The 20800-nt window shown below is 46.3% G+C and overlaps 1 protein-coding gene across 4 annotated transcripts in view; it reads right to left on the bottom strand.

Annotated features, from left to right (window-relative positions):
• LOC124045737 (voltage-dependent L-type calcium channel subunit alpha-1D-like) overlaps positions 1 to 20800 on the bottom strand; it is a 131467-nt gene that overhangs the window by 5554 nt on the left and 105113 nt on the right. For all 4 annotated transcript variants that reach the window (XM_046365307.1, XM_046365306.1, XM_046365308.1 and 1 more), the window contains exons 36-46: positions 20645 to 20747; positions 20115 to 20216; positions 15210 to 15346; positions 10693 to 10809; positions 7426 to 7787; positions 6637 to 6663; positions 6372 to 6497; positions 967 to 1127; positions 596 to 720; positions 265 to 399; positions 2 to 187 (exon numbers count right to left, since the gene is read on the bottom strand). In XM_046365307.1, coding sequence (XP_046221263.1) covers positions 2 to 187; positions 265 to 399; positions 596 to 720; positions 967 to 1127; positions 6372 to 6497; positions 6637 to 6663; positions 7426 to 7787; positions 10693 to 10809; positions 15210 to 15346; positions 20115 to 20216; positions 20645 to 20747 — 1581 coding nt within the window. The remainder of the gene's footprint in view (position 1; positions 188 to 264; positions 400 to 595; positions 721 to 966; positions 1128 to 6371; positions 6498 to 6636; positions 6664 to 7425; positions 7788 to 10692; positions 10810 to 15209; positions 15347 to 20114; positions 20217 to 20644; positions 20748 to 20800) is intronic.

Raw genomic sequence — 20800 nt, 5'->3', positions numbered from 1 at the left:
CGGCCTCTACTAGGCTGTTGGCACTGCCTATCTTCTGGTGGTACTGCCTGCGGTACTCTGGGGGGATCTGGAGCTGTGAGGGGGAGTAGGTGAGGTTCAAAGGGGCTTCCGGGGCGTCAGTGTACCAGGAGCTTCTTCTCACAGAGCCAGGGGTGCTGCTCACACTGCCGGGACCACGCCAGTCCACCTGGATACACACAAACACACACACACAAAATGTATCAACACATTTACATTCAGAAATGCACACACACACACACGTACCTGGATGAGGGGGGTGTAGTATGGGGAGTGGTCCCTGCTAATGGGGGAGGTGGGGGGCGTGGCCCAGGAACGTAGAGAGCGTGATGGAGAGAGACGCTGGACTCTGCTGGAGTCCAGGCCAGCCACTGCCATCACCTAGGGAACAGGAGAAGAGGAGGGGTCATGGAGGTCAAACCACATAGACATACCTTTAATTCATTGCCAAAATTAAGACTCACACATGTTTGTGTGTATGTGCAGTGAGATGTGTCAATATTTTGTAAGCTAATTGTATGAAAGTAAGTATTTCAGTGCATATGGGTAGCTATCAGTTTGGTTCAGTGGTACCCACCTGTTGCTGCATCAGATGCAGGGGTAGAGCTGTTCGATGGGGAACGGAAGGGGTCAAGGGGATGTCATCATCCTGACTGCTATGTCTCCGCAGACACTCAAAGTTGAAGGAGGGTCTGTGGGGTGCTGGAGGTTTAAACACAGGAGAGACAGTTGAAGGAGGGTCTGTGGGGTGCTGGAGGTTTAAACACAGGAGAGACAGTTGAAGGAGGGTCTGTGGGGTGCTGGAGGTTTAAAGACAGGAGAGACACCTATCATTTACATTTATGGATCTCATTACAATGTAAAGCCCTTTGAGTGTTCCATCATCATCTTTATCAGCCAATCAGTGACACCCCTGATTGAATCAATATGGTAACCAAGGGACCTCACCCTGGGGTGTAGAGGGGAACAACCGTCGCTTTGGCGACCGCCCACCATCTTGGTAAATGGGTTGTTGGTCGTCGTCATAGAGACTATCCGGTTGATGGTAACCTCTCGATGCATTTGTGTCCAAGTCAGTTTGAAGGTCTTGAAACTCCCTATGGGGCATCCTGAGCAACAACCAGACAACAACATCAGTAAACAACCACCGTGTCAACAGCAGCAAACTCTGGACAGGTACTGATAGAGTAGAGTACAGTAGAGTAGAATAGAAGAGAGGAGAGCACAGGATAATAGAGGAGAGGAGAGTAGAGGAGAATAGAAGAGAATAAAGGAGAGGAGAATAGAGGAGAGTACAGTAGAGGAGAGTACAGTAGAGCAGAATAGAGGAGAGCACAGTAGAGGAGAATAGAGGAGAGTACAGTAGAGGAGAATATAGGAGAGCACAGTAGAGGAGAATAGAGGAGAGTCCAGTAGAGGAGAATAGAGGAGAGTACAGTAGAGGAGAATAGAGGAGAGTACAGTAGAGGAGAATAGAGGAGAGCACAGTAGAGGAGAATAGAGGAGAGTACAGTAGAGGAGAATAGAGGAGAGCACAGTAGAGGAGAATAGAGGAGAGCACAGTAGACGAGAGTAGAGCAGAGCACAGTAGAGGAGAATAGAGGAGAGCACAGTAGAGGAGAATAGAGGAGAGCACAGTAGAGGAGAGCACAGTAGAGGAGAGCACAGTAGAGGAGAATAGAGGAGAGGAGAAGAGAGGAGAGCACATTAGAGGAGAACAGAGGAGAGCACAGGAGAGGAGAATAGAGGAGAATATGGATAGTACAGTAGAGTAGAGGATAGTAAAGGATAGGAGAATAGAGGAGAGAAGAGAACAGTAGAGGAGAGAACAGTAGAAATGAGGAGAGAACAGGAGAGGAGAATAGAAGAGAGAAGAGAACAGTAGATGAGAGTACAGTAGAGTAGAGGAGAGGACAGTAGAGTAGAGGACAGTAGAGTAGAGGAGAGAACAGTTGAGTAGAGAACAGGAGAATAGAAGAGAGAAGAGAACAGTATATGAGAGTACAGTAGAGTAGAGGAGAGAACAGTAGAGTAGAGGAGAGGACAGTAGAGTAGAGGAGAGAACAGTAGAGTAGAGGAGAGGACAGTAGAGTATGGGAGAAAACAGTAGAGTAGAGTAGAGAACAGGAGAGGAGAATAGAAGAGAGAAGAGAACATTAGAGGAGAGTACAGTAGAGTAGAGGAGAGAACGGGAGAGGAGAATAGAGGAGAGGAGAGAACAGTAGAGGAGAGAACAGGAGAGGAGAATAGAGGAGAGGAGAGTACAGTAGAGTAGAGGAGAGAACAGGAGAGGAGAATAGAGGAGAGAACAGTAGAGGAGAGTACAGTAGAGTAGAGGAGAGAACAGGAGAGGAGAATAGAGGAGAGGAGAGAACAGTAGAGGAGAGTACAGTAGAGTAGAGGAGAGAACAGTAGAGTAGAGGACAGTAGAGTAGAGGAGAGAACAGTAGAGTAGAGAACAGGAGAATAGAAGAGAGAAGAGAACAGTAGATGAGAGTACAGTAGAGTAGAGGACAGTAGAGTCGAGGAGAGAAGAGTAGAGTAGAGGAGAAGACAGTAGAGTAGAGTAGAGGACAGTAGAGTAGAGGAGAGAACAGGAGAGGAGAATAGAGGAGAGGAGAGTACAGTAGAGTAGAGAACAGGAGAGGAGAATAGAGGAGAGGAGAGTACAGTAGAGTAGATGAGAGAACAGGAGAGGAGAATAGAGGAGAGGAGAGAACACTAGAGGAGAATAGAGGAGAGGAGAGAACACTAGAGGAGAGAACAGTAGAGTAGAGGAGAGAACAGGAGAGGAGAATAGAGGAGAGGAGAGAACAGTAGAGTAGAGGAGAGAACAGGAGAGGAGAATAGAGGAGAGGAGAGTACAGTAGAGTAGAGGAGAGTACAGTAGAGTAGAGGAGAGAACAGGAGAGGAGAGTACAGTAGAGTAGAGAACAGGAGAGGAGAATAGAGGAGAGGAGAGTACAGTAGAGTAGAGAACAGGAGGAGAGTACAGTAGAGTAGAGGAGAGAACAAGAGAGGAGAATAGAGGAGAGGAGAGAACACTAGAGGAGAGAACAGGAGAGGAGAATAGAGGAGAGGAGAGAACACTAGAGGAGAGAACAGTAGAGTAGAGGAGAGAACAGGAGAGGAGAATAGAGGAGAGGAGAGAACAGTAGAGTAGAGGAGAGAACAGGAGAGGAGAATAGAGGAGAGGAGAGAACAGTAGAGGAGAGTACAGTAGAGTAGAGGAGAGAACAGGAGAGGAGAATAGAGGAGAGGAGAGAACAGTAGAGGAGAGTACAGTAGAGTAGAGGAGAGAACAGGAGAGGAGAATAGAGGAGAGGAGAGGAGAGAACAGTAGAGGAGAGGAGAGAACAGGAGAGGAGAATAGAGGAGAGGAGAGTACAGTAGAGTAGAGGAGAGAACAGGAGAGGAGAATAGAGGAGAGGAGAGAACAGTAGAGGAGAGTACAGTAGAGTAGAGGAGAAAGCAGGAGAGGAGAATAGAGGAGAGAAGAATAGAGGAGAGGAGAGAACAGTAGAGGAGAGTACAGTAGAGTAGAGAACAGGAGAGGAGAATAGAGGAGAGGAGAGAACAGTAGAGGAGAGTACAGTAGAGTAGAGGAGAGAACAGGAGAGGAGAATAGAGGAGAGGAGAGAACAGTAGAGGAGAGTACAGTAGAGTAGAGGAGAGAACAGGAGAGGAGAATAGAGGAGAGGAGAGGAGAGAACAGTAGAGGAGAGGAGAGAACAGGAGAGGAGAATAGAGGAGAGAACAGTAGAGGAGAGGAGAGAACAGGAGAGGAGAATAGAGGAGAGAACAGTAGAGGAGAGAACAGGAGAGGAGAGAACAGTAGAGTAGAGAACAGGAGAGGAGAATAGAGGAGAGAACAGTAGAGTAGAGGAGAGAACAGGAGAGGAGAATAGAGGAGAGGAGAGTACAGTAGAGTAGAGGAGAGTACAGTAGAATAGAGGAGAGAACAGGAGAGGAGAATAGAGGAGAGGAGAGTACAGTAGAGTAGAGGAGAGAACAGGAGAGGAGAATAGAGGAGAGGAGAGGAGAGAACAGTAGAGGAGAGTACAGTAGAGTAGAGGAGAGAGCAGGAGAGGAGAATAGAGGAGAGGAGAGAACAGTAGAGGAGAGTACAGTAGAGTAGAGGAGAGAACAGGAGAGGAGAATAGAGGAGAGGAGAGAACAGTAGAGGAGAGTACAGTAGAGGACAGTAGAGGACAGTACAGTAGAGGACAGTAGAGTATAGTAGAGTAGAGGACACTACAGTAGAGGACAGTGGAGGGCAGTAGAGGAAAGTAGAATAGAGGACAGTAGAGGACAGTAGAGTAGAGGACAGTAGAGGACAGTAGAGGACAATAGAGGACAGTAGAGGACAGTGTAGTAGAGGACAGTAGAGGACAGTACAGTAAAGGACAGTAGAGGACAATAGAGGACAGTAGAGTAGAGGACAGTGGAGGACAATAGAGTAGAGGACAGTAGAGGACAGTAGAGTAGAGGACAGTAGAGGACAGTAGAGTAGAGGACAGTAGAGGACAGTAGAGGAGAGGACAGTAGAGTAGAGGACAGTAGAGTAGAGGACAGTAGAGTAAAGGACAGTAGAGTAGAGGACAGTGGAGGACAATAGAGTAGAGGACAGTAGAGTAGAGGACAGTAGAGTAGAGGACAGTAGAGTAGAGGACAGTAGAGTAGAGGACAGTAGAGGACAGTAGAGGACAGTAGAGTAGAGGACAGTAGAGTAGAGGACAGTAGAGGACAGTAGAGGAGAGGACAGTAGAGGACAGTAGAGGACAGTAGAGTAGAGGACAGTAGAGGACAGTAGAGTAGAGGACAGTAGAGGACACTACAGTAGAGAACAGTAGAGTAGAGGACAGTAGAGGACAGTGGAGGACAGTAGAGGACAGTAGAGTAGAGGACAGTAGAGGACAGTAGAGTAGAGAACAGTAGAGGACAGTACAGTAGAAGACAGTACTGTAGAGGACAGTAGAGGACAGTACAGTAGAGGACAGTAGAGGACAGTAGAGTATAGTAGAGTAGAGTAGAGGACACTACAGTAGAGGACAGTGGAGGGCAGTAGAGGACAGTAGAGTAGAGGACAGTAGAGGACAGTACTGTAGAGGACAGTAGAGTAGAGGACAGTAGAGGACAGTAGAGGACAGTAGAGGACAGTGTAGTAGAGGACAGTAGAGGACAGTAGAGTAGAGGACAGTAGAGTAGAGGACAGTAGAGGACAGTAGAGTAGAGGACAGTAGAGTAGAGGACAGTAGAGGACAATAGAGGACAGTAGAGGACAGTACCATAGAGGACAGTAGAGTAGAGGACAGTAGAGGACAGTAGAGGACAGTAGAGTAGAGGACAGTAGAGGACAATAGAGGACAGTAGAGGACAGTAGAGTAGAGGACAGTAGAGGACAATAGAGGACAGTAGAGAACAGTACCGTAGAGGACAGTAGAGTAGAGGACAGTAGAGGACAGTAGAGTAGAGGACAGTGGAGGACAATAGAGTAGAGGACAGTAGAGGACAGTAGAGTAGAGCACAGTAGAGGACAGTAGAGTAGAGGACAGTAGAGTAGAGGACAGTAGAGGACAGTAGAGGACAGTAGAGTAGAGGACAGTAGAGGACAGTAGAGTAGAGGACAGTAGAGGATAGTAGAGTAAAGGACAGTAGAGTAGAGGACAGTGGAGGACAATAGAGTAGAGGACAGTAGAGTAGAGGACAGTAGAGGACAGTAGAGTAGAGGACAGGAGAGGACAGTAGAGTAGAGGACAGTAGAGTAGAAGACAGTAGAGTAGAGGACAGTAGAGGACAGTAGAGTAGAGGACAGTAGAGTAGAGGACAGTAGAGGACAATAGAGTAGAGGACAGTAGAGGACAGTAGAGGAGAGGACAGTAGAGGACAGTAGAGTAGAGGACAATAGAGGACAGTAGAGGACAGTAGAGTAGAGGACAGTAGAGGACAGTAGAGTAGAGGACAGTAGAGGACAGTAGAGGAGAGGACAGTAGAGGACAGTAGAGGACAATAGAGGACAGTAGAGGACAGTAGAGTAGAAGACAGTAGAGGACAGTAGAGGACAGTAGAGTAGAGGACAGTAGAGTACAGTAGAGTAGAGGACAGTAGAGGACAATAGAGGACAGTAGAGGACAGTAGAGTAGAGGACAGTAGTGGACAGTAGAGGACAGTAGAGTAGAGGACAGTAGAGGACAGTAGAGTAGAGGACAGTAGAGGACAGTAGAGGACAGTAGAGTAGAGGACAGTAGAGGACAGTAGAGTAGAGGACAGTAGAGGACAATAGAGGACAGTAGAGGACAGTAGAGGACAGTGTAGTAGAGGAGAGCAGAGGAGAAGTGGTTTCCAGGTGATACCTGTCCTTGTCCTCCTGGTACTCCTCTCCACTGAAGTATTCCCCTGAGCCCTTGTCATCATCACTGTCTGCTCCCCCTGGCTTCTCTCTACGGATGGTTGGGTACAGAACACCCCCTGATTCTGACCTGGGGACCAAGGGTCAAAGTTCAACCAGACACCTTTTTCAGGGGTGATTGAGATATAGTATCTCAGTAAAGCAGATCATTATAAACCAATGCGAGATCGGGGTCATTAAAGGGTGAAACAGTAGTTTCACACACATACCTAATGTAGGTCTCATAGTAGAGCCTCCTGTCCAAGCAAGCACGTTGTGGTGAAGGAAATGTGGATTTGGGACAGGAAGGGCATGCAATGACAAAGACCATGTGAGACAAACAGAAATAATAATCCTGGACATAAAATGAATAGGTCTGGAGTGTGTGTGTTACTGATAGATACACACAATTCCAGGATTTCAACATAAAGAGCTCTTAGTGGTGCAAGAATGAACGGTGCTGAAAAGATCCATTCTATGAAAGGCCAGGATATGTGAAAGACATAGCTGTGGTAAGGATGTGATGGGGGAAACAACTTCAAAACCCAAACGCCCTATTCAGATCCACATCTGTTGTCATGGGGTTGATCTCATTGAGCTCCACAGCTCCTAGACCTTACGCAAGCAAAAAACCACTGTTCTCATCACACATGAATTCAAACCGACAATAATCCCCTAGTTCATTAGCACAATGTAAAAAAAGATGTTGATTCAACATACAATTGTAAGGCAACCAGCTGCAATAGGATTGGCAACTTACTCCAAAAATATTGGTTGAGAAAACACTTTTTTTGTGTGAAATTGTTGTTGAGTGAACTCGCTATCTTCTTGCACTTTGTTGCCTTACAATTGTACATTGAATCAACATATTTTTTTTACAGTGCACACATTCATTGACTACTGCATTAAAAATGAAGAGAACCATAATATTATGTAACCTTTAACCAGGAAGTCCCTTTGAGTTTAAGAAAGCTCATTTACTAGGGAGACCTAGCCAAGAAAGCAGCATCCTAAGTTACCTTGCAGACTGGACCGTGGTGAGGGTGTCGAAGTCAACACTCCTGCGGTGCGAGCTGGAGGAGGGTGCCCCATTAGCGGACGAGTGCTCGCGGCGGAGACAGCACCGCTGCCCCCCTTTGGTCAGGGAGGGCAGGGTGGGGATGTTGGCGTTGTTGAGGTTGGCGTTGGAGGACATGGGGGATTTGGGGTAGTAGTGGTTGCAGGGGTGGGGGTCACCAGCCCCTTCCTCAGAGCCAACCTGAGAGGGCTCCACAAATGCGTGGCAGGAAGGAGGCGGGACCTGGAGGGGCCGCTGGGTGACAGAACCCCGGTGTTCCCCGTTAACGTGATTGGTGTGGTTGGCGAACAGCACGCCGTTCCTCTGTAGAGACAACACTCGGGTCAGTACAGGCGACCATAAAAACACAGTGACCAAACTTAACCACTGGCTTTGGGTCTGTCCTGGTGGTAAGGAACGGCCATTGAGGTTTTAATTACTTCACTAAATGATGTTCAAATCAAATCAAATCAAAATCAAATCAAATTTTATTTGTCACATACACATGGTTAGCAGATGTTAATGCGAGTGTAGCGAAATGCTTGTGCTTCTAGTTCCGACAATGCAGTGATAACCAACAAGTAATCTAACTAACAATTCCAAAACTACTGTCTTATACACAGTGTAAGGGGATAAGGAACATGTACATAAGGATATATGAATGAGTGATGGTACAGAGCAGCATACAGTAGATGGTATCGAGTACAGTATATACATATGAGATGAGTGTGTAGACAAAGTAAACAAAGTGGCATAGTTAAAGTGGCTAGTGATACATGTGTTACATAAGGATGCAGTCGATGATGTAGAGTACAGTAGAGTACAGTATATACATATGCATATGAGATGAATAATGTAGGGTAAGTAACATTATATAAGGTAGCATTGTTTAAAGTGGCTAGTGATATATTTACATCATTTCCCATCAATTCCCATTATTAAAATGGCTGGAGTTGGGTCAGTGTCAATGACAGTGTGTTGGCAGCAGCCACTCAGTGTTAGTGGTGGCTGTTTAACAGTCTGATGGCCTTGAGATAGAAGCTGTTTTTCAGTCTCTCGGTCCCAGCTTTGATGCACCTGTACTGACCTCGCCTTCTGGATGATAGCGGGGTGAACAGGCAGTGGTTCGGGTGGTTGATGTCCTTGATGATCTTTATGGCCTTCCTGTAACAACGGGTGGTGTAGGTGTCCTGGAGGGCAGGTAGTTTGCCCCCGGTGATGCGTTGTGCAGTCCTCACTACCCTCTGGAGAGCCTTACGGTTGAGGGCGGAGCAGTTGCCGTACCAGGCGGTGATACAGCCCGCCAGGATGCTCTCGATTGTGCATCTGTAGAAGTTTGTGAGTGCTTTTGGTGACAAGCCGAATTTCTTCAGCCTCCTGAGGTTGAATAGGCGCTGCTGCGCCTTCTTCACGACACTGTCAGTGTGAGTGGACCAATTCAGTTTGTCTGTGATGTGTATGCCGAGGAACTTAAAACTAGCTACCCTCTCCACTACTGTTCCATCGATGTGGATAGGGGGGTGTTCCCTCTGCTGTTTCCTGAAGTCCACAATCAACTCCTTAGTTTTGTTGACGTTGAGTGTGAGGTTATTTTCCTGACACCACACTCCGAGGGCCCTCACCTCCTCCCTGTAGGCCGTCTCGTCGTTGTTGGTAATCAAGCCTACCACTGTTGTGTCGTCCGCAAACTTGATGATTGAGTTGGAGGCGTGCGTGGCCACGCAGTCGTGGGTGAACAGGGAGTACAGGAGAGGGCTCAGAACGCACCCTTGTGGGGCCCCCGTGTTGAGGATCAGCGGGGAGGAGATGTTGTTGCCTACACTCACCACCTGGGGGCGGCCCGTCAGGAAGTCCAGTACCCAGTTGCACAGGGCGGGGTCGAGACCCAGGGTCTCGAGCTTGATGACGAGCTTGGAGGGTACTATGGTGTTGAATGCCGAGCTGTAGTCGATGAACAGCATTCTCACATAGGTATTCCTCTTGTCCAGGTGGGTTAGGGCAGTGTGCAATGTGGTTGAGATTGCATCGTCTGTGGACCTATTTGGGCGGTAAGCAAATTGGAGTGGGTCTAGGGTGTCAGGTAGGGTGGAGGTGATATGGTCCTTGACTAGTCTCTCAAAGCACTTCATGATGACGGAAGTGAGTGCTACGGGGCGGTAGTCGTTTAGCTCAGTTACCTTAGCTTTCTTGGGAACAGGAACAATGGTGGCCCTCTTGAAGCATGTGGGAACAGCAGACTGGTATAGGGATTGATTGAATATGTCCGTAAACACACCGGCCAGCTGGTCTGCGCATGCTCTGAGGGCGCGGCTGGGGATGCCGTCTGGGCCTGCAGCCTTGCGAGGGTTAACACGTTTAAATGTCTTACTCACCTCGGCTGCAGTGAAGGAGAGACCGCATGTTTCCGTTGCAGGCCGTGTCAGTGGCACTGTATTGTCCTCAAAGCGGGCAAAAAAGTTATTTAGTCTGCCTGGGAGCAAGACATCCTGGTCCGTGACTGGGCTGGATTTCATCTTGTAGTCCGTGATTGACTGTAGACCCTGCCACATGCCTCTTGTGTCTGAGCCATTGAATTGAGATTCCACTTTGTCTCTGTACTGACGCTTAGCTTGTTTGATAGCCTTACGGAGGGAATAGCTGCACTGTTTGTATTCAGTCATGTTGCCAGACACCTTGCCCTGATTAAAAGCAGTGGTTCGCGCTTTCAGTTTCACGCGAATGCTGCCATCAATCCACGGTTTCTGGTTAGGGAATGTTTTTATCGTTGCTATGGTAACGATAAAAACAGGTAATGAGGGTATCAAATGAATGAGTGCATTTAGTGAAGGTTTGTGTGCAAAACATTTTATGTAAGTGGAGTAACTTTAAAACCACTGGGTTGAATAAGTATCATCGACTGTGTGTTCTGGGTTATCAGGCACTATGAGTGTTATCATATTTAAACTAGTCTCAACGATACTTGATTCCTCTCTGTCAATCATTCAATGGAAATGACATTATTGTCACCATCTCAGAGTGATGTTGTGACTGAGTCAATAGACAAGCTCTTCCCACTGGCCAAAGAGTAGACCAACAAAGTAACTGTTTTCATTGCGGCACTTGATTCAGCTCAGCTAGCAACCACGTGAACTGAGTTTGGGACCATTCCATTGGCTGTAAAAGACTCATTCTAAGTGTCGGGTGAGTTATATCAAGCGCATCTATTGAATGAACTGGGACAGTGATTTACCCTAGACACCTCGTCATCTTCTTCTGCATTCATGTCTACAAGGCCCTCGTCTTGCAGGTCACATGATATGACTCGGCGAATTTCGGGCCCAATATCATGCAGTGTGCGGAGGCCAGCCTGCAACAACGACAAGAGAGCAGCTGAGAGCTGGCAGGAACACATGAACTGAAGCATAAGGTCAGACACATACAGTACACACAGACAAATCAGACTGAGGAGGTGCTTTGTTAATCAGGGTGAGTTTGTTAATCAGGGTGAGTGTGTTAATCAGGGTGAGTGTGTTAATCAGGGTGAGTTTGGTAATCAGGGTGAGTGTGTTAATCAGGGTGAGTGTGTTAATCAGGGTGAGTGTGTTAATCAGGGTGAGTGTGTTAATCAGGGTGAGTTTGTTAATCAGGGTGAGTGTGTTAATCAGGGTGAGTGTGTTAATCAGGGTGAGTGTGTTAATCAGGGTGAGTTTGTTAATCAGGGTGAGTTTGTTAATCAGGGTGAGTGTGTTAATCAGGGTGAGTGTGTTAATCAGGGTGAGTTTGGTAATCAGGGTGAGTGTGTTAATCAGGGTGAGTGTGTTAATCAGGGTGAGTGTGTTAATCAGGGTGAGTGTGTTAATCAGGGTGAGTTTGTTAATCAGTGTGAGTTTGTTAATCAGGGTGAGTGTGTTAATCAGGGTGAGTGTGTTAATCAGGGTGAGTGTGTTAATCAGGGTGAGTTTGGTAATCAGGGTGAGTGTGTTAATCAGGGTGAGTGTGTTAATCAGGGTGAGTGTGTTAATCAGGGTGAGTGTGTTAATCAGGGTGAGTTTGTTAATCAGGGTGAGTGTGTTAATCAGGGTGAGTTTGTTAATCAGGGTGAGTGTGTTAATCAGGGTGAGTTTGTTAATCAGGGTGAGTGTGTTAATCAGGGTGAGTTTGTTAATCAGGGTGAGTGTGTTAATCAGGGTGAGTTTGTTAATCAGGGTGAGTGTGTTAATCAGGGTGAGTTTGTTAATCAGGGTGAGTGTGTTAATCAGGGTGAGTGTGTTAATCAGGGTGAGTTTGTTAATCAGGGTGAGTGTGTTAATCAGGGTGAGTTTGTTAATCAGGGTGAGTGTGTTAATCAGGGTGAGTTTGTTAATCAGGGTGAGTGTGTTAATCAGGGTGAGTTTGTTAATCAGGGTGAGTGTGTTAATCAGGGTGAGTTTGTTAATCAGGGTGAGTTTGTTAATCAGGGTGAGTGTGTTAATCAGGGTGAGTGTGTTAATCAGGGTGAGTGTGTTAATCAGGGTGAGTGTGTTAATCAGGGTGAGTGTGTTAATCAGGGTGAGTGTGTTAATCAGGGTGAGTTTGTTAATCAGGGTGAGTGTGTTAATCAGGGTGAGTGTGTTAATCAGGGTGAGTGTGTTAATCAGGGTGAGTGTGTTAATCAGGGTGAGTGTGTTAATCAGGGTGAGTGTGTTAATCAGGGTGAGTGTGTTAATCAGGGTGAGTGTGTTAATCAGGGTGAGTGTGTTAATCAGGGTGAGTGTGTTAATCAGGGTGAGTGTGTTAATCAGGGTGAGTGTGTTAATCAGGGTGAGTGTGTTAATCAGGGTGAGTGTGTTAATCAGGGTGAGTGTGTTAATCAGGGTGAGTGTGTTAATCAGGGTGAGTGTGTTAATCAGGGTGAGTGTGTTAATCAGGGTGAGTGTGTTAATCAGGGTGAGTGTGTTAATCAGGGTGAGTTTGTTAATCAGGGTGAGTGTGTTAATCAGGGTGAGTGTTAATCAGGGTGAGTTTGTTAATCAGGGTGAGTGTGTTAATCAGGGTGAGTTTGTTAATCAGGGTGAGTGTGTTAATCAGGGTGAGTTTGTTAATCAGGGTGAGTGTGTTAATCAGGGTGAGTTTGTTAATCAGGGTGAGTGTGTTAATCAGGGTGAGTGTGTTAATCAGGGTGAGTTTGTTAATCAGGGTGAGTGTGTTAATCAGGGTGAGTTTGTTAATCAGGGTGAGTGTGTTAATCAGGGTGAGTTTGTTAATCAGGGTGAGTGTGTTAATCAGGGTGAGTTTGTTAATCAGGGTGAGTGTGTTAATCAGGGTGAGTTTGTTAATCAGGGTGAGTGTGTTAATCAGGGTGAGTGTGTTAATCAGGGTGAGTGTGTTAATCAGGGTGAGTTTGTTAATCAGGGTGAGTGTGTTAATCAGGGTGAGTGTGTTAATCAGGGTGAGTGTGTTAATCAGGGTGAGTGTGTTAATCAGGGTGAGTGTGTTAATCAGGGTGAGTGTGTTAATCAGGGTGAGTGTGTTAATCAGGGTGAGTGTGTTAATCAGGGTGAGTTTGTTAATCAGGGTGAGTGTGTTAATCAGGGTGAGTGTGTTAATCAGGGTGAGTGTGTTAATCAGGGTGAGTGTGTTAATCAGGGTGAGTGTGTTAATCAGGGTGAGTGTGTTAATCAGGGTGAGTGTGTTAATCAGGGTGAGTGTGTTAATCAGGGTGAGTGTGTTAATCAGGGTGAGTGTGTTAATCAGGGTGAGTGTGTTAATCAGGGTGAGTGTGTTAATCAGGGTGAGTGTGTTAATCAGGGTGAGTGTGTTAATCAGGGTGAGTGTGTTAATCAGGGTGAGTGTGTTAATCAGGGTGAGTGTGTTAATCAGGGTGAGTGTGTTAATCAGGGTGAGTGTGTTAATCAGGGTGAGTGTGTTAATCAGGGTGAGTGTGTTAATCAGGGTGAGTGTGTTAATCAGGGTGAGTGTGTTAATCAGGGTGAGTGTGTTAATCAGGGTGAGTGTGTTAATCAGGGTGAGTGTGTTAATCAGGGTGAGTGTGTTAATCAGGGTGAGTGTGTTAATCAGGGTGAGTGTGTTAATCAGGGTGAGTGTGTTAATCAGGGTGAGTGTGTTAATCAGGGTGAGTGTGTTAATCAGGGTGAGTGTGTTAATCAGGTGTGTTAATCAGGGTGAGTGTGTTAATCAGGGTGAGTGTGTTAATCAGGGTGAGTGTGTTAATCAGGGTGAGTGTGTTAATCAGGGTGAGTGTGTTAATCAGGGTGAGTGTGTTAATCAGGGTGAGTGTGTTAATCAGGGTGAGTGTGTTAATCAGGGTGAGTGTGTTAATCAGGGTGAGTGTGTTAATCAGGGTGAGTGTGTTAATCAGGGTGAGTGTGTTAATCAGGGTGAGTGTGTTAATCAGGGTGAGTGTGTTAATCAGGGTGAGTGTGTTAATCAGGGTGAGTGTGTTAATCAGGGTGAGTGTGTTAATCAGGGTGAGTGTGTTAATCAGGGTGAGTGTGTTAATCAGGGTGAGTGTGTTAATCAGGGTGAGTGTGCACAGCACTGCTAATCTAGAGTTGATACAAGACTAAATCATTTCTGAGGAACAACATTCTCTTTATCTCTGATTGTTTCCAGAAGCAGGTAAGAAAGGATATAGTCTGCAGATGTAAGTGTGGCTAGAGGTGACATAGCACCGTGCAGGCCAGGGAAGAAACATTGTGTTCAGGTGTAGTGGCCTGCTGCTTTGCAGATGTAAGTGTGGCTAGAGGTGACATAGCACCGTGCAGGCCAGGGAAGAAACATTGTGTTCAGGTGTAGTGGCCTGCTGCTTTGCAGATGTAAGTGTGGCTAGAGGTGACATAGCACCGTGCAGGCCAGGGAAGAAACATTGTGTTCAGGTGTAGTGGCCTGCTGCTTTGCAGATGTAAGTGTGGCTAGAGGTGACATAGCACCGTGCAGGCCAGGGAAGAAACATTGTGTTCAGGTGTAGTGGCCTGCTGCTTTGCAGATGTAAGTGTGGCTAGAGGTGACATAGCACCGTGCAGGCCAGGGAAGAAACATTGTGTTCAGGTGTAGTGGCCTGCTGCTTTGCAGATGTAAGTGTGGCTAGAGGTGACATAGCACCGTGCAGGCCAGGGAAGAAACATTGTGTTCAGGTGTAGTGGCCTGCTGCTTTGCAGATGTAAGTGTGGCTAAAGGTGACATAGCACAGTGCAGGCCAGGGAAGAAACATTGTGTTCAGGTGTAGTGGCCTGCTGCTTTGCAGATGTAAGTGTGGCTAGAGGTGACATAGCACCGTGCAGGCCAGGGAAGAAACATTGTGTTCAGGTGTAGTGGCCTGCTGCTTTGCAGATATAAGTGTGGCTAGAGGTGACATAGCACAGTGCAGGCCAGGGGAGAAACATTGTGTTCAGGTGTAGTGGCCTGCTGCTTTGCAGATGTAAGTGTGGCTAGAGGTGACATAGCACAGTGCAGGCCAGGGGAGAAACATTGTGTTCAGGTGTAGTGGCCTGCTGCTTTGCAGATGTAAGTGTGGCTAGAGGTGACATAGCACAGTGCAGGCCAGGGAAGAAACATTGTGTTCAGGTGTAGTGGCCTGCTGCTTTGCAGATGTAAGCGTGGCTAGAGGTGACATAGCACCGTGCAGGCCAGGGAAGAAACATTGTGTTCAGGTGTAGTGGCCTGCTGCTTTGCAGATGTAAGCGTGGCTAGAGGTGGTAACTATTGACAACTCTAGAGGAAGTGGAATGGTACAGTCCAATACAGAACAGTAAAGCAGTTGAGACTCACCTGGAGGGCGATGGTGGAGTTCAGGCTGGAGAACGAGTGTCTTCCCACCAGGCCTTGCTCTTTGCGTTTCTTGAATTTCCTGAAGTAGTCCTGTATCAGGAAGGTAGCATAGAACTTCCCCACGGTTACCTCATCATCTAGGTGAACAGACCACACAAACACCTCCACTGTCAGCAGCGCACCACGCCGCACAGCATCCTGGGAAATAACACTAGGCCCGAAGACACAATGGTCCTCTACCTCTCCTATAGGAACTCTTCAGAGCACTCCAACAATTGGCTGAATATCATATACATGTATGCTGTCTTTATCATGAGTCTGTTTTGAATAACTGATATTCCGCAGAAATCCAACATTTTTTTTCATATACTGTATACAGGACTAGTCAGAAGTTTGGACACACCTACTCATTCAAGGGTTTTTCTTAATTTTTACTATTTTCTACATTGTAAAATAATAGAGAAGACATCAAAACTATGAAATAACACATATGGAATCATGTAGTAAACAAAAAAGTGTTTTAAAAAATCGAAATATATTTTATATTTGAGATTCTTCAAAGTAGCCACCCTTTGCCTTCATGACAGCTTTGCACACTCTTGGCATTCTCTCAACCAGCTTCATGAGGTAGTCACCTGGAATGCATTTCAATTAACAGGTGTGCCTTGTTCAAAGTGAATTTATGGGTTGTCTGTCCTTCTTAACGCATTTGAGCCAATCAGTTGTGTTGTGACAAGGTAGGAGGGGTCTACAGAAGAGAGCCCTATTTGGTAAAAGACCAAGTCCATATTATGGCAAGACCAGCTCAAATAAGCAAAGAGAAACGACAGTCCATCATTATTTTAAGACATGAAGGTCAGTCAAAAACTTTGAAAGTTTCTTCATGGTCGAACTGCTGGAAAGAGACCACTACCAAAGGACACCAATAAGAAGAAGAGACTTGCTTGGGCCAAGAAACATGAGCAATGGACATTAGACCGGTAGAAATCTGTCCTTTGGTCTGATGAGTCCAAGTTTGAGATTTTTGGTTACAACCGTGTCTTTGTGAAATGCAGAGTAGGTGAACGGATGATTTCTACATGTGTGGTTCCCAACGTGAAACATGGAGGAGGGGGTGTAAAGGTGTGGGGGTGCTTTGCTGGTGACACTGTCTGTTCAAGGCAGTAACCAGCATGGCTACCACAGCATTCTGCAGCGATACGCCATCCCATCTGGTTTGCTCTTAGTGGGACTATCATTTGTATTTCAACAGGAAAATGACGCAACACACCTCCAGGCTGTGTAAGGGTTATTTGACCAAGTAGGAGCATGATGGAGTGCTGCATCAGATGACCTGGCCTCCACAACCACCGGACCTCAACACAATTTTTTTTTCATTTTTTTTTTCACCTTTATTTAACCAGGTAGGCTAGTTGAGAACAAGTTCTCATTTGCAACTGCGACCTGGCCAAGATAAAAGCATAGCAGTGTGAACAGACAACACAGAGTTACACATGGAATAAACAATTAACAAGTCAATAACACAGTAGAAAAAAATGGGCAGTCTATATACAATGTGTGCAAAAGGCATGAGGAGGTAGGCGAATAATACAGTTTTGCAGATTAACACTGGAGTGATAAATGATCAGGTCATGTACAGGTAGAGATATTGGTGTGCAAAAGAGCAGAAAAATAAATAAATAAAAACAGTATAAAAAACAGTATGGGAATGAGGTAGGTGAAAATGGGTGGGCTATTTTCCTATAGACTATGTACAGCTGCAGCGATCGGTTAGCTGCTCGGATAGCTGATGTTTGAAGTTGGTGAGGGAGATAAAAGTCTCCAACTTCAGCGATTTTTGCAATTCGTTCCAGTCACAGGCAGCAGAGTACTGGAACGAAAGGCGGCCAAATGATGTGTTGGCTTTAGGGATGATCAGTGAGATACACCTGCTGGAGCGCGTGCTACGGATGGGTGTTGCCATCGTGACCAGTGAACTGAGATAAGGCGGAGCTTTACCTAGCATGGACTTGTAGATGACCTGGAGCCAGTGGGTCTGGCGACGAATATGTAGTGAGGGCCAGCCGACTAGAGCATACAAGTCACAGTGGTGGGTGGTATAAGGTGCTTTAGTGACAAAACGGATGGCACTGTGATAAACTGCATCCAGTTTGCTGAGTAGAGTGTTGGAAGCCATTTTGTAGATGACATCGCCGAAGTCGAGGATCGGTAGGATAGTCAGTTTAACTAGGGTAAGCTTGGCAGCGTGAGTGAAGGAGGCTTTGTTGCGGAATAGAAAGCCGACTCTTGATTTGATTTTCGATTGGAGATGTTTGATGTGGGTCTGGAAGGAGAGTTTGCAGTCTAGCCAGACACCTAGGTACTTATAGATGTCCACATATTCAAGGTCGGAACCATCCAGGGTGGTGATGCTAGTCGGGCATGCGGGTGCAGGCAGCGATCGGTTGAAAAGCATGCATTTGGTTTTACTCGCATTTAAGAGCAGTTGGAGGCCACGGAAGGAGTGCTGTATGGCATTGAAGCTCGTTTGGAGGTTAGATAGCACAGTGTCCAATGACGGGCCGAAAGTATATAGAATGGTGTCGTCTGCGTAGAGGTGGATCAGGGAATCGCCCGCAGCAAGAGCAACATCATTGATATACACAGAGAAAAGAGTCGGCCCGAGAATTGAACCCTGTGGCACCCCCATAGAGACTGCCAGAGGACCGGACAGCATGCCCTCCGATTTGACACACTGAACTCTGTCTGCAAAGTAATTGGTGAACCAGGCAAGGCAGTCATCCGAAAAACCGAGGCTATAGAGTCTGCCGATAAGAATATGGTGATTGACAGAGTCGAAAGCCTTGGCGAGGTCGATGAAGACGGCTGCACAGTACTGTCTTTTATCGATGGCGGTTATGATATCGTTTAGTACCTTGAGTGTGGCTGAGGTGCACCCGTGACCATTGAGATGGTTTGGGATGAGTTGGACCGCAGAGTGAAGAAAAAGCAGCCAACAAGTGCTCAGCATATGTGGGAACTCCTTCAAGACTGTTGGAAAAGCATTTCAGGTGAAGCTGTTTGAGAGAATGCCAAGAGTGTGCAAAGCTGTCAGCAAGGCAAAGGTGGCTACTTTGAAGAATCTCAAATATACAAATATTTTTGGTTACTACATGATGTGTTATTTCATAGTTGTGATGTCTTCACTATTATGCTACAATGTAGAAAACAGTAAAAAAATAAAGAAAACCCCTTGAATGAGTTGGTGTGTCCAAACGTTTGATTGGTACTGTATACAGTATATGTATGTATGTGTGTAGGTAAGCTGACCAGCGAGCCACTGCGGCTCCTCATGATGATTTCAGATTTTTGTGGACCCCACCCGATCAAAGTTGCCTATCCTTGCACTAGAGTATCTGGTAGTATCACAATATGAACAGTTCTGAAACATAGAACTGTAAACAGCCGAACAGACACTAACCTCAACTCAATACTGTCATCATACCACAAAATCATGATATGATGCGGCGCAACGCTCGTTTTCTTTCAAACCAACACAACCACATCTTACTAAACATACGAGTCTATCAAACAGCTACACATCCACCTACAGTATCTAAGGCTTAGCTACAGTACAGGGATACTGCCACGGTTAGAAGCACCTAGCAAGAAGACTACAGCAGAAAGAGAAGAATATCTAAACTGTTAAGAGACGTGCAGACCAGGGAAGCAGTGCAGAACAGGGAAGCAGCGATCTGTGTCACTCAGCTAGTTAGTAAGCAGACTGGGGACAACTAGGGCACAGGAGAGAGGCAACTCTAGTTCCATGCCACCGGCCAAAAACAGAACTGCTGCAGGAAACTCCGGATGGCAGAGAGAGTGAGAGAGCAGAAGAGACTATGGAAGAGGGGAAAGAGGAGGAGGGAAAGCTGTGGAGGAGAGACGCTTGGCCAGAAAGAGAGAGAGCGAGAGGAGTTAGTCAACAATAGCAGAGCATGCAATGCTAGAACAAGCCAAGCATCGGAGTTAAATCAGAAAATATTGTGCAGCAAAGGATAACAATGAAAATAAAATACCACAAATAATGGTTTCAGCAAACTATGGCACAGTGAAGAAGGTTGGTCATCATCAGCATAGTACAACACAGCACAGCACCACAGACTGTATAGGTCAGCATGGCTCAGGTCAACCAAGCAGTATACAGAACAACAGTTCAGCATGGCATTTGACAGAAACACATGGGTGCTGCGATATCCCTTTCCTATAGAGTACACTGCTTGGTGCACAATAAAGTGAATAAGGAGCCATATAAGATTGAGCCTGGCCTGTAATGAGCATGTGACCACACTGTGGAGGGAAAAAGAGAGTGAGATAAGGTGAGTTTCGCCGAACTTAAGTGACAGTCTGTACTTTCTGTCTCATCCCCTATCTGATCCAGCTCTTATCTGTGATCTAACAACTGAGACTTTTACAGCTATTCACACACAAAACAGGAAGTGAAGACTCAACTGTCTGTCAATAACTTGTCGAAGCAATCTGTTTCACAAGGTTAGTAAGGCCATGGATCACTAATGTCAATGAATTTGTTTATTTTCAAGGTGTGACTGCTGAGTATATGCTTTGAGTTCCATGTATATATCCTGTGTAATACCACTGCTGAGGGAAAACTTTGTTGAAGGTCAGCCTGGAGCGTAGGATCGCCAACGTGATTACACACACAGTACATAACACTGCTTAGCTATGTAGTTTTGCACAGCGCATTTGTATGTTTAAAGTGTACGTAACAATTGAGCATGTGCGGGTATAGAGGGCAGTCTGACATGAGGAAGTCTCTCTTTAGCCACGCTAGCCATGACGTAGAATCTACTGTACAGTTACTGTTGACGGACACCACAGACACATGGAGGCGGGAGCCATTTTACTGACCGCCTGCAGGGGGCACCACTTGGTCCAGCAGCTTCATGCTGGTCCTCTTCCAGATCTTCTTGATGACCGCTCGCAACTCCTCATTGGCCTGTTCCAAGTTGCCTAGGAAACCAACACTTGGTAAATGATTTGGACCAATCAAGACAGCTATCGAGCAGGTCACTGTATAAGAGTATTTTGAGTACATTCATTGGGTGTTTCCATTACAGCACCAGTGTGTCGACAGTGATTATGGTAATGTGGGCTCTAATGTTATTCTTTGGGAACTGTTTCCACATAGCTAAGTCTGACACTGAGGACTTGTGAAGCTTGACTTTAAGTCAGAGCAGGTCTACTGAGGACATGGGCCAGTGAGAAACTGGAGCCGGGCCGTGGCAGTGGAAACACAAAAATCTGAGCGGTTTGGGTAAAACACTGGGGTAAGTCCTTAGTGAAAATACGCCATCAGAAATACTGTGGGATGATTCTGTCCGATGGACTTCATAGTATGTCCTCATTCAGACATCACTGTGTTTTGTCCCAGTGCTCACCTTCAGTTTTGATCTTCAGAGCGGTCCTCACCAAGGCAAACAGAGTGGCATTGAACATGACCGTGCCATCACTGTTCAGGGGCATGTTCATTGCAACCAGTCTCTAAAAGGAGTTACGGTCATGCAACATATGAGTTAACCAGGACAAGATTGAGC

This window comes from Oncorhynchus gorbuscha, linkage group LG10, assembly GCF_021184085.1.
Source record: "Oncorhynchus gorbuscha isolate QuinsamMale2020 ecotype Even-year linkage group LG10, OgorEven_v1.0, whole genome shotgun sequence".
Taxonomy (NCBI): domain Eukaryota; kingdom Metazoa; phylum Chordata; class Actinopteri; order Salmoniformes; family Salmonidae; genus Oncorhynchus; species Oncorhynchus gorbuscha.
This window is presented reverse-complemented; position numbering and strand designations above follow the sequence as displayed.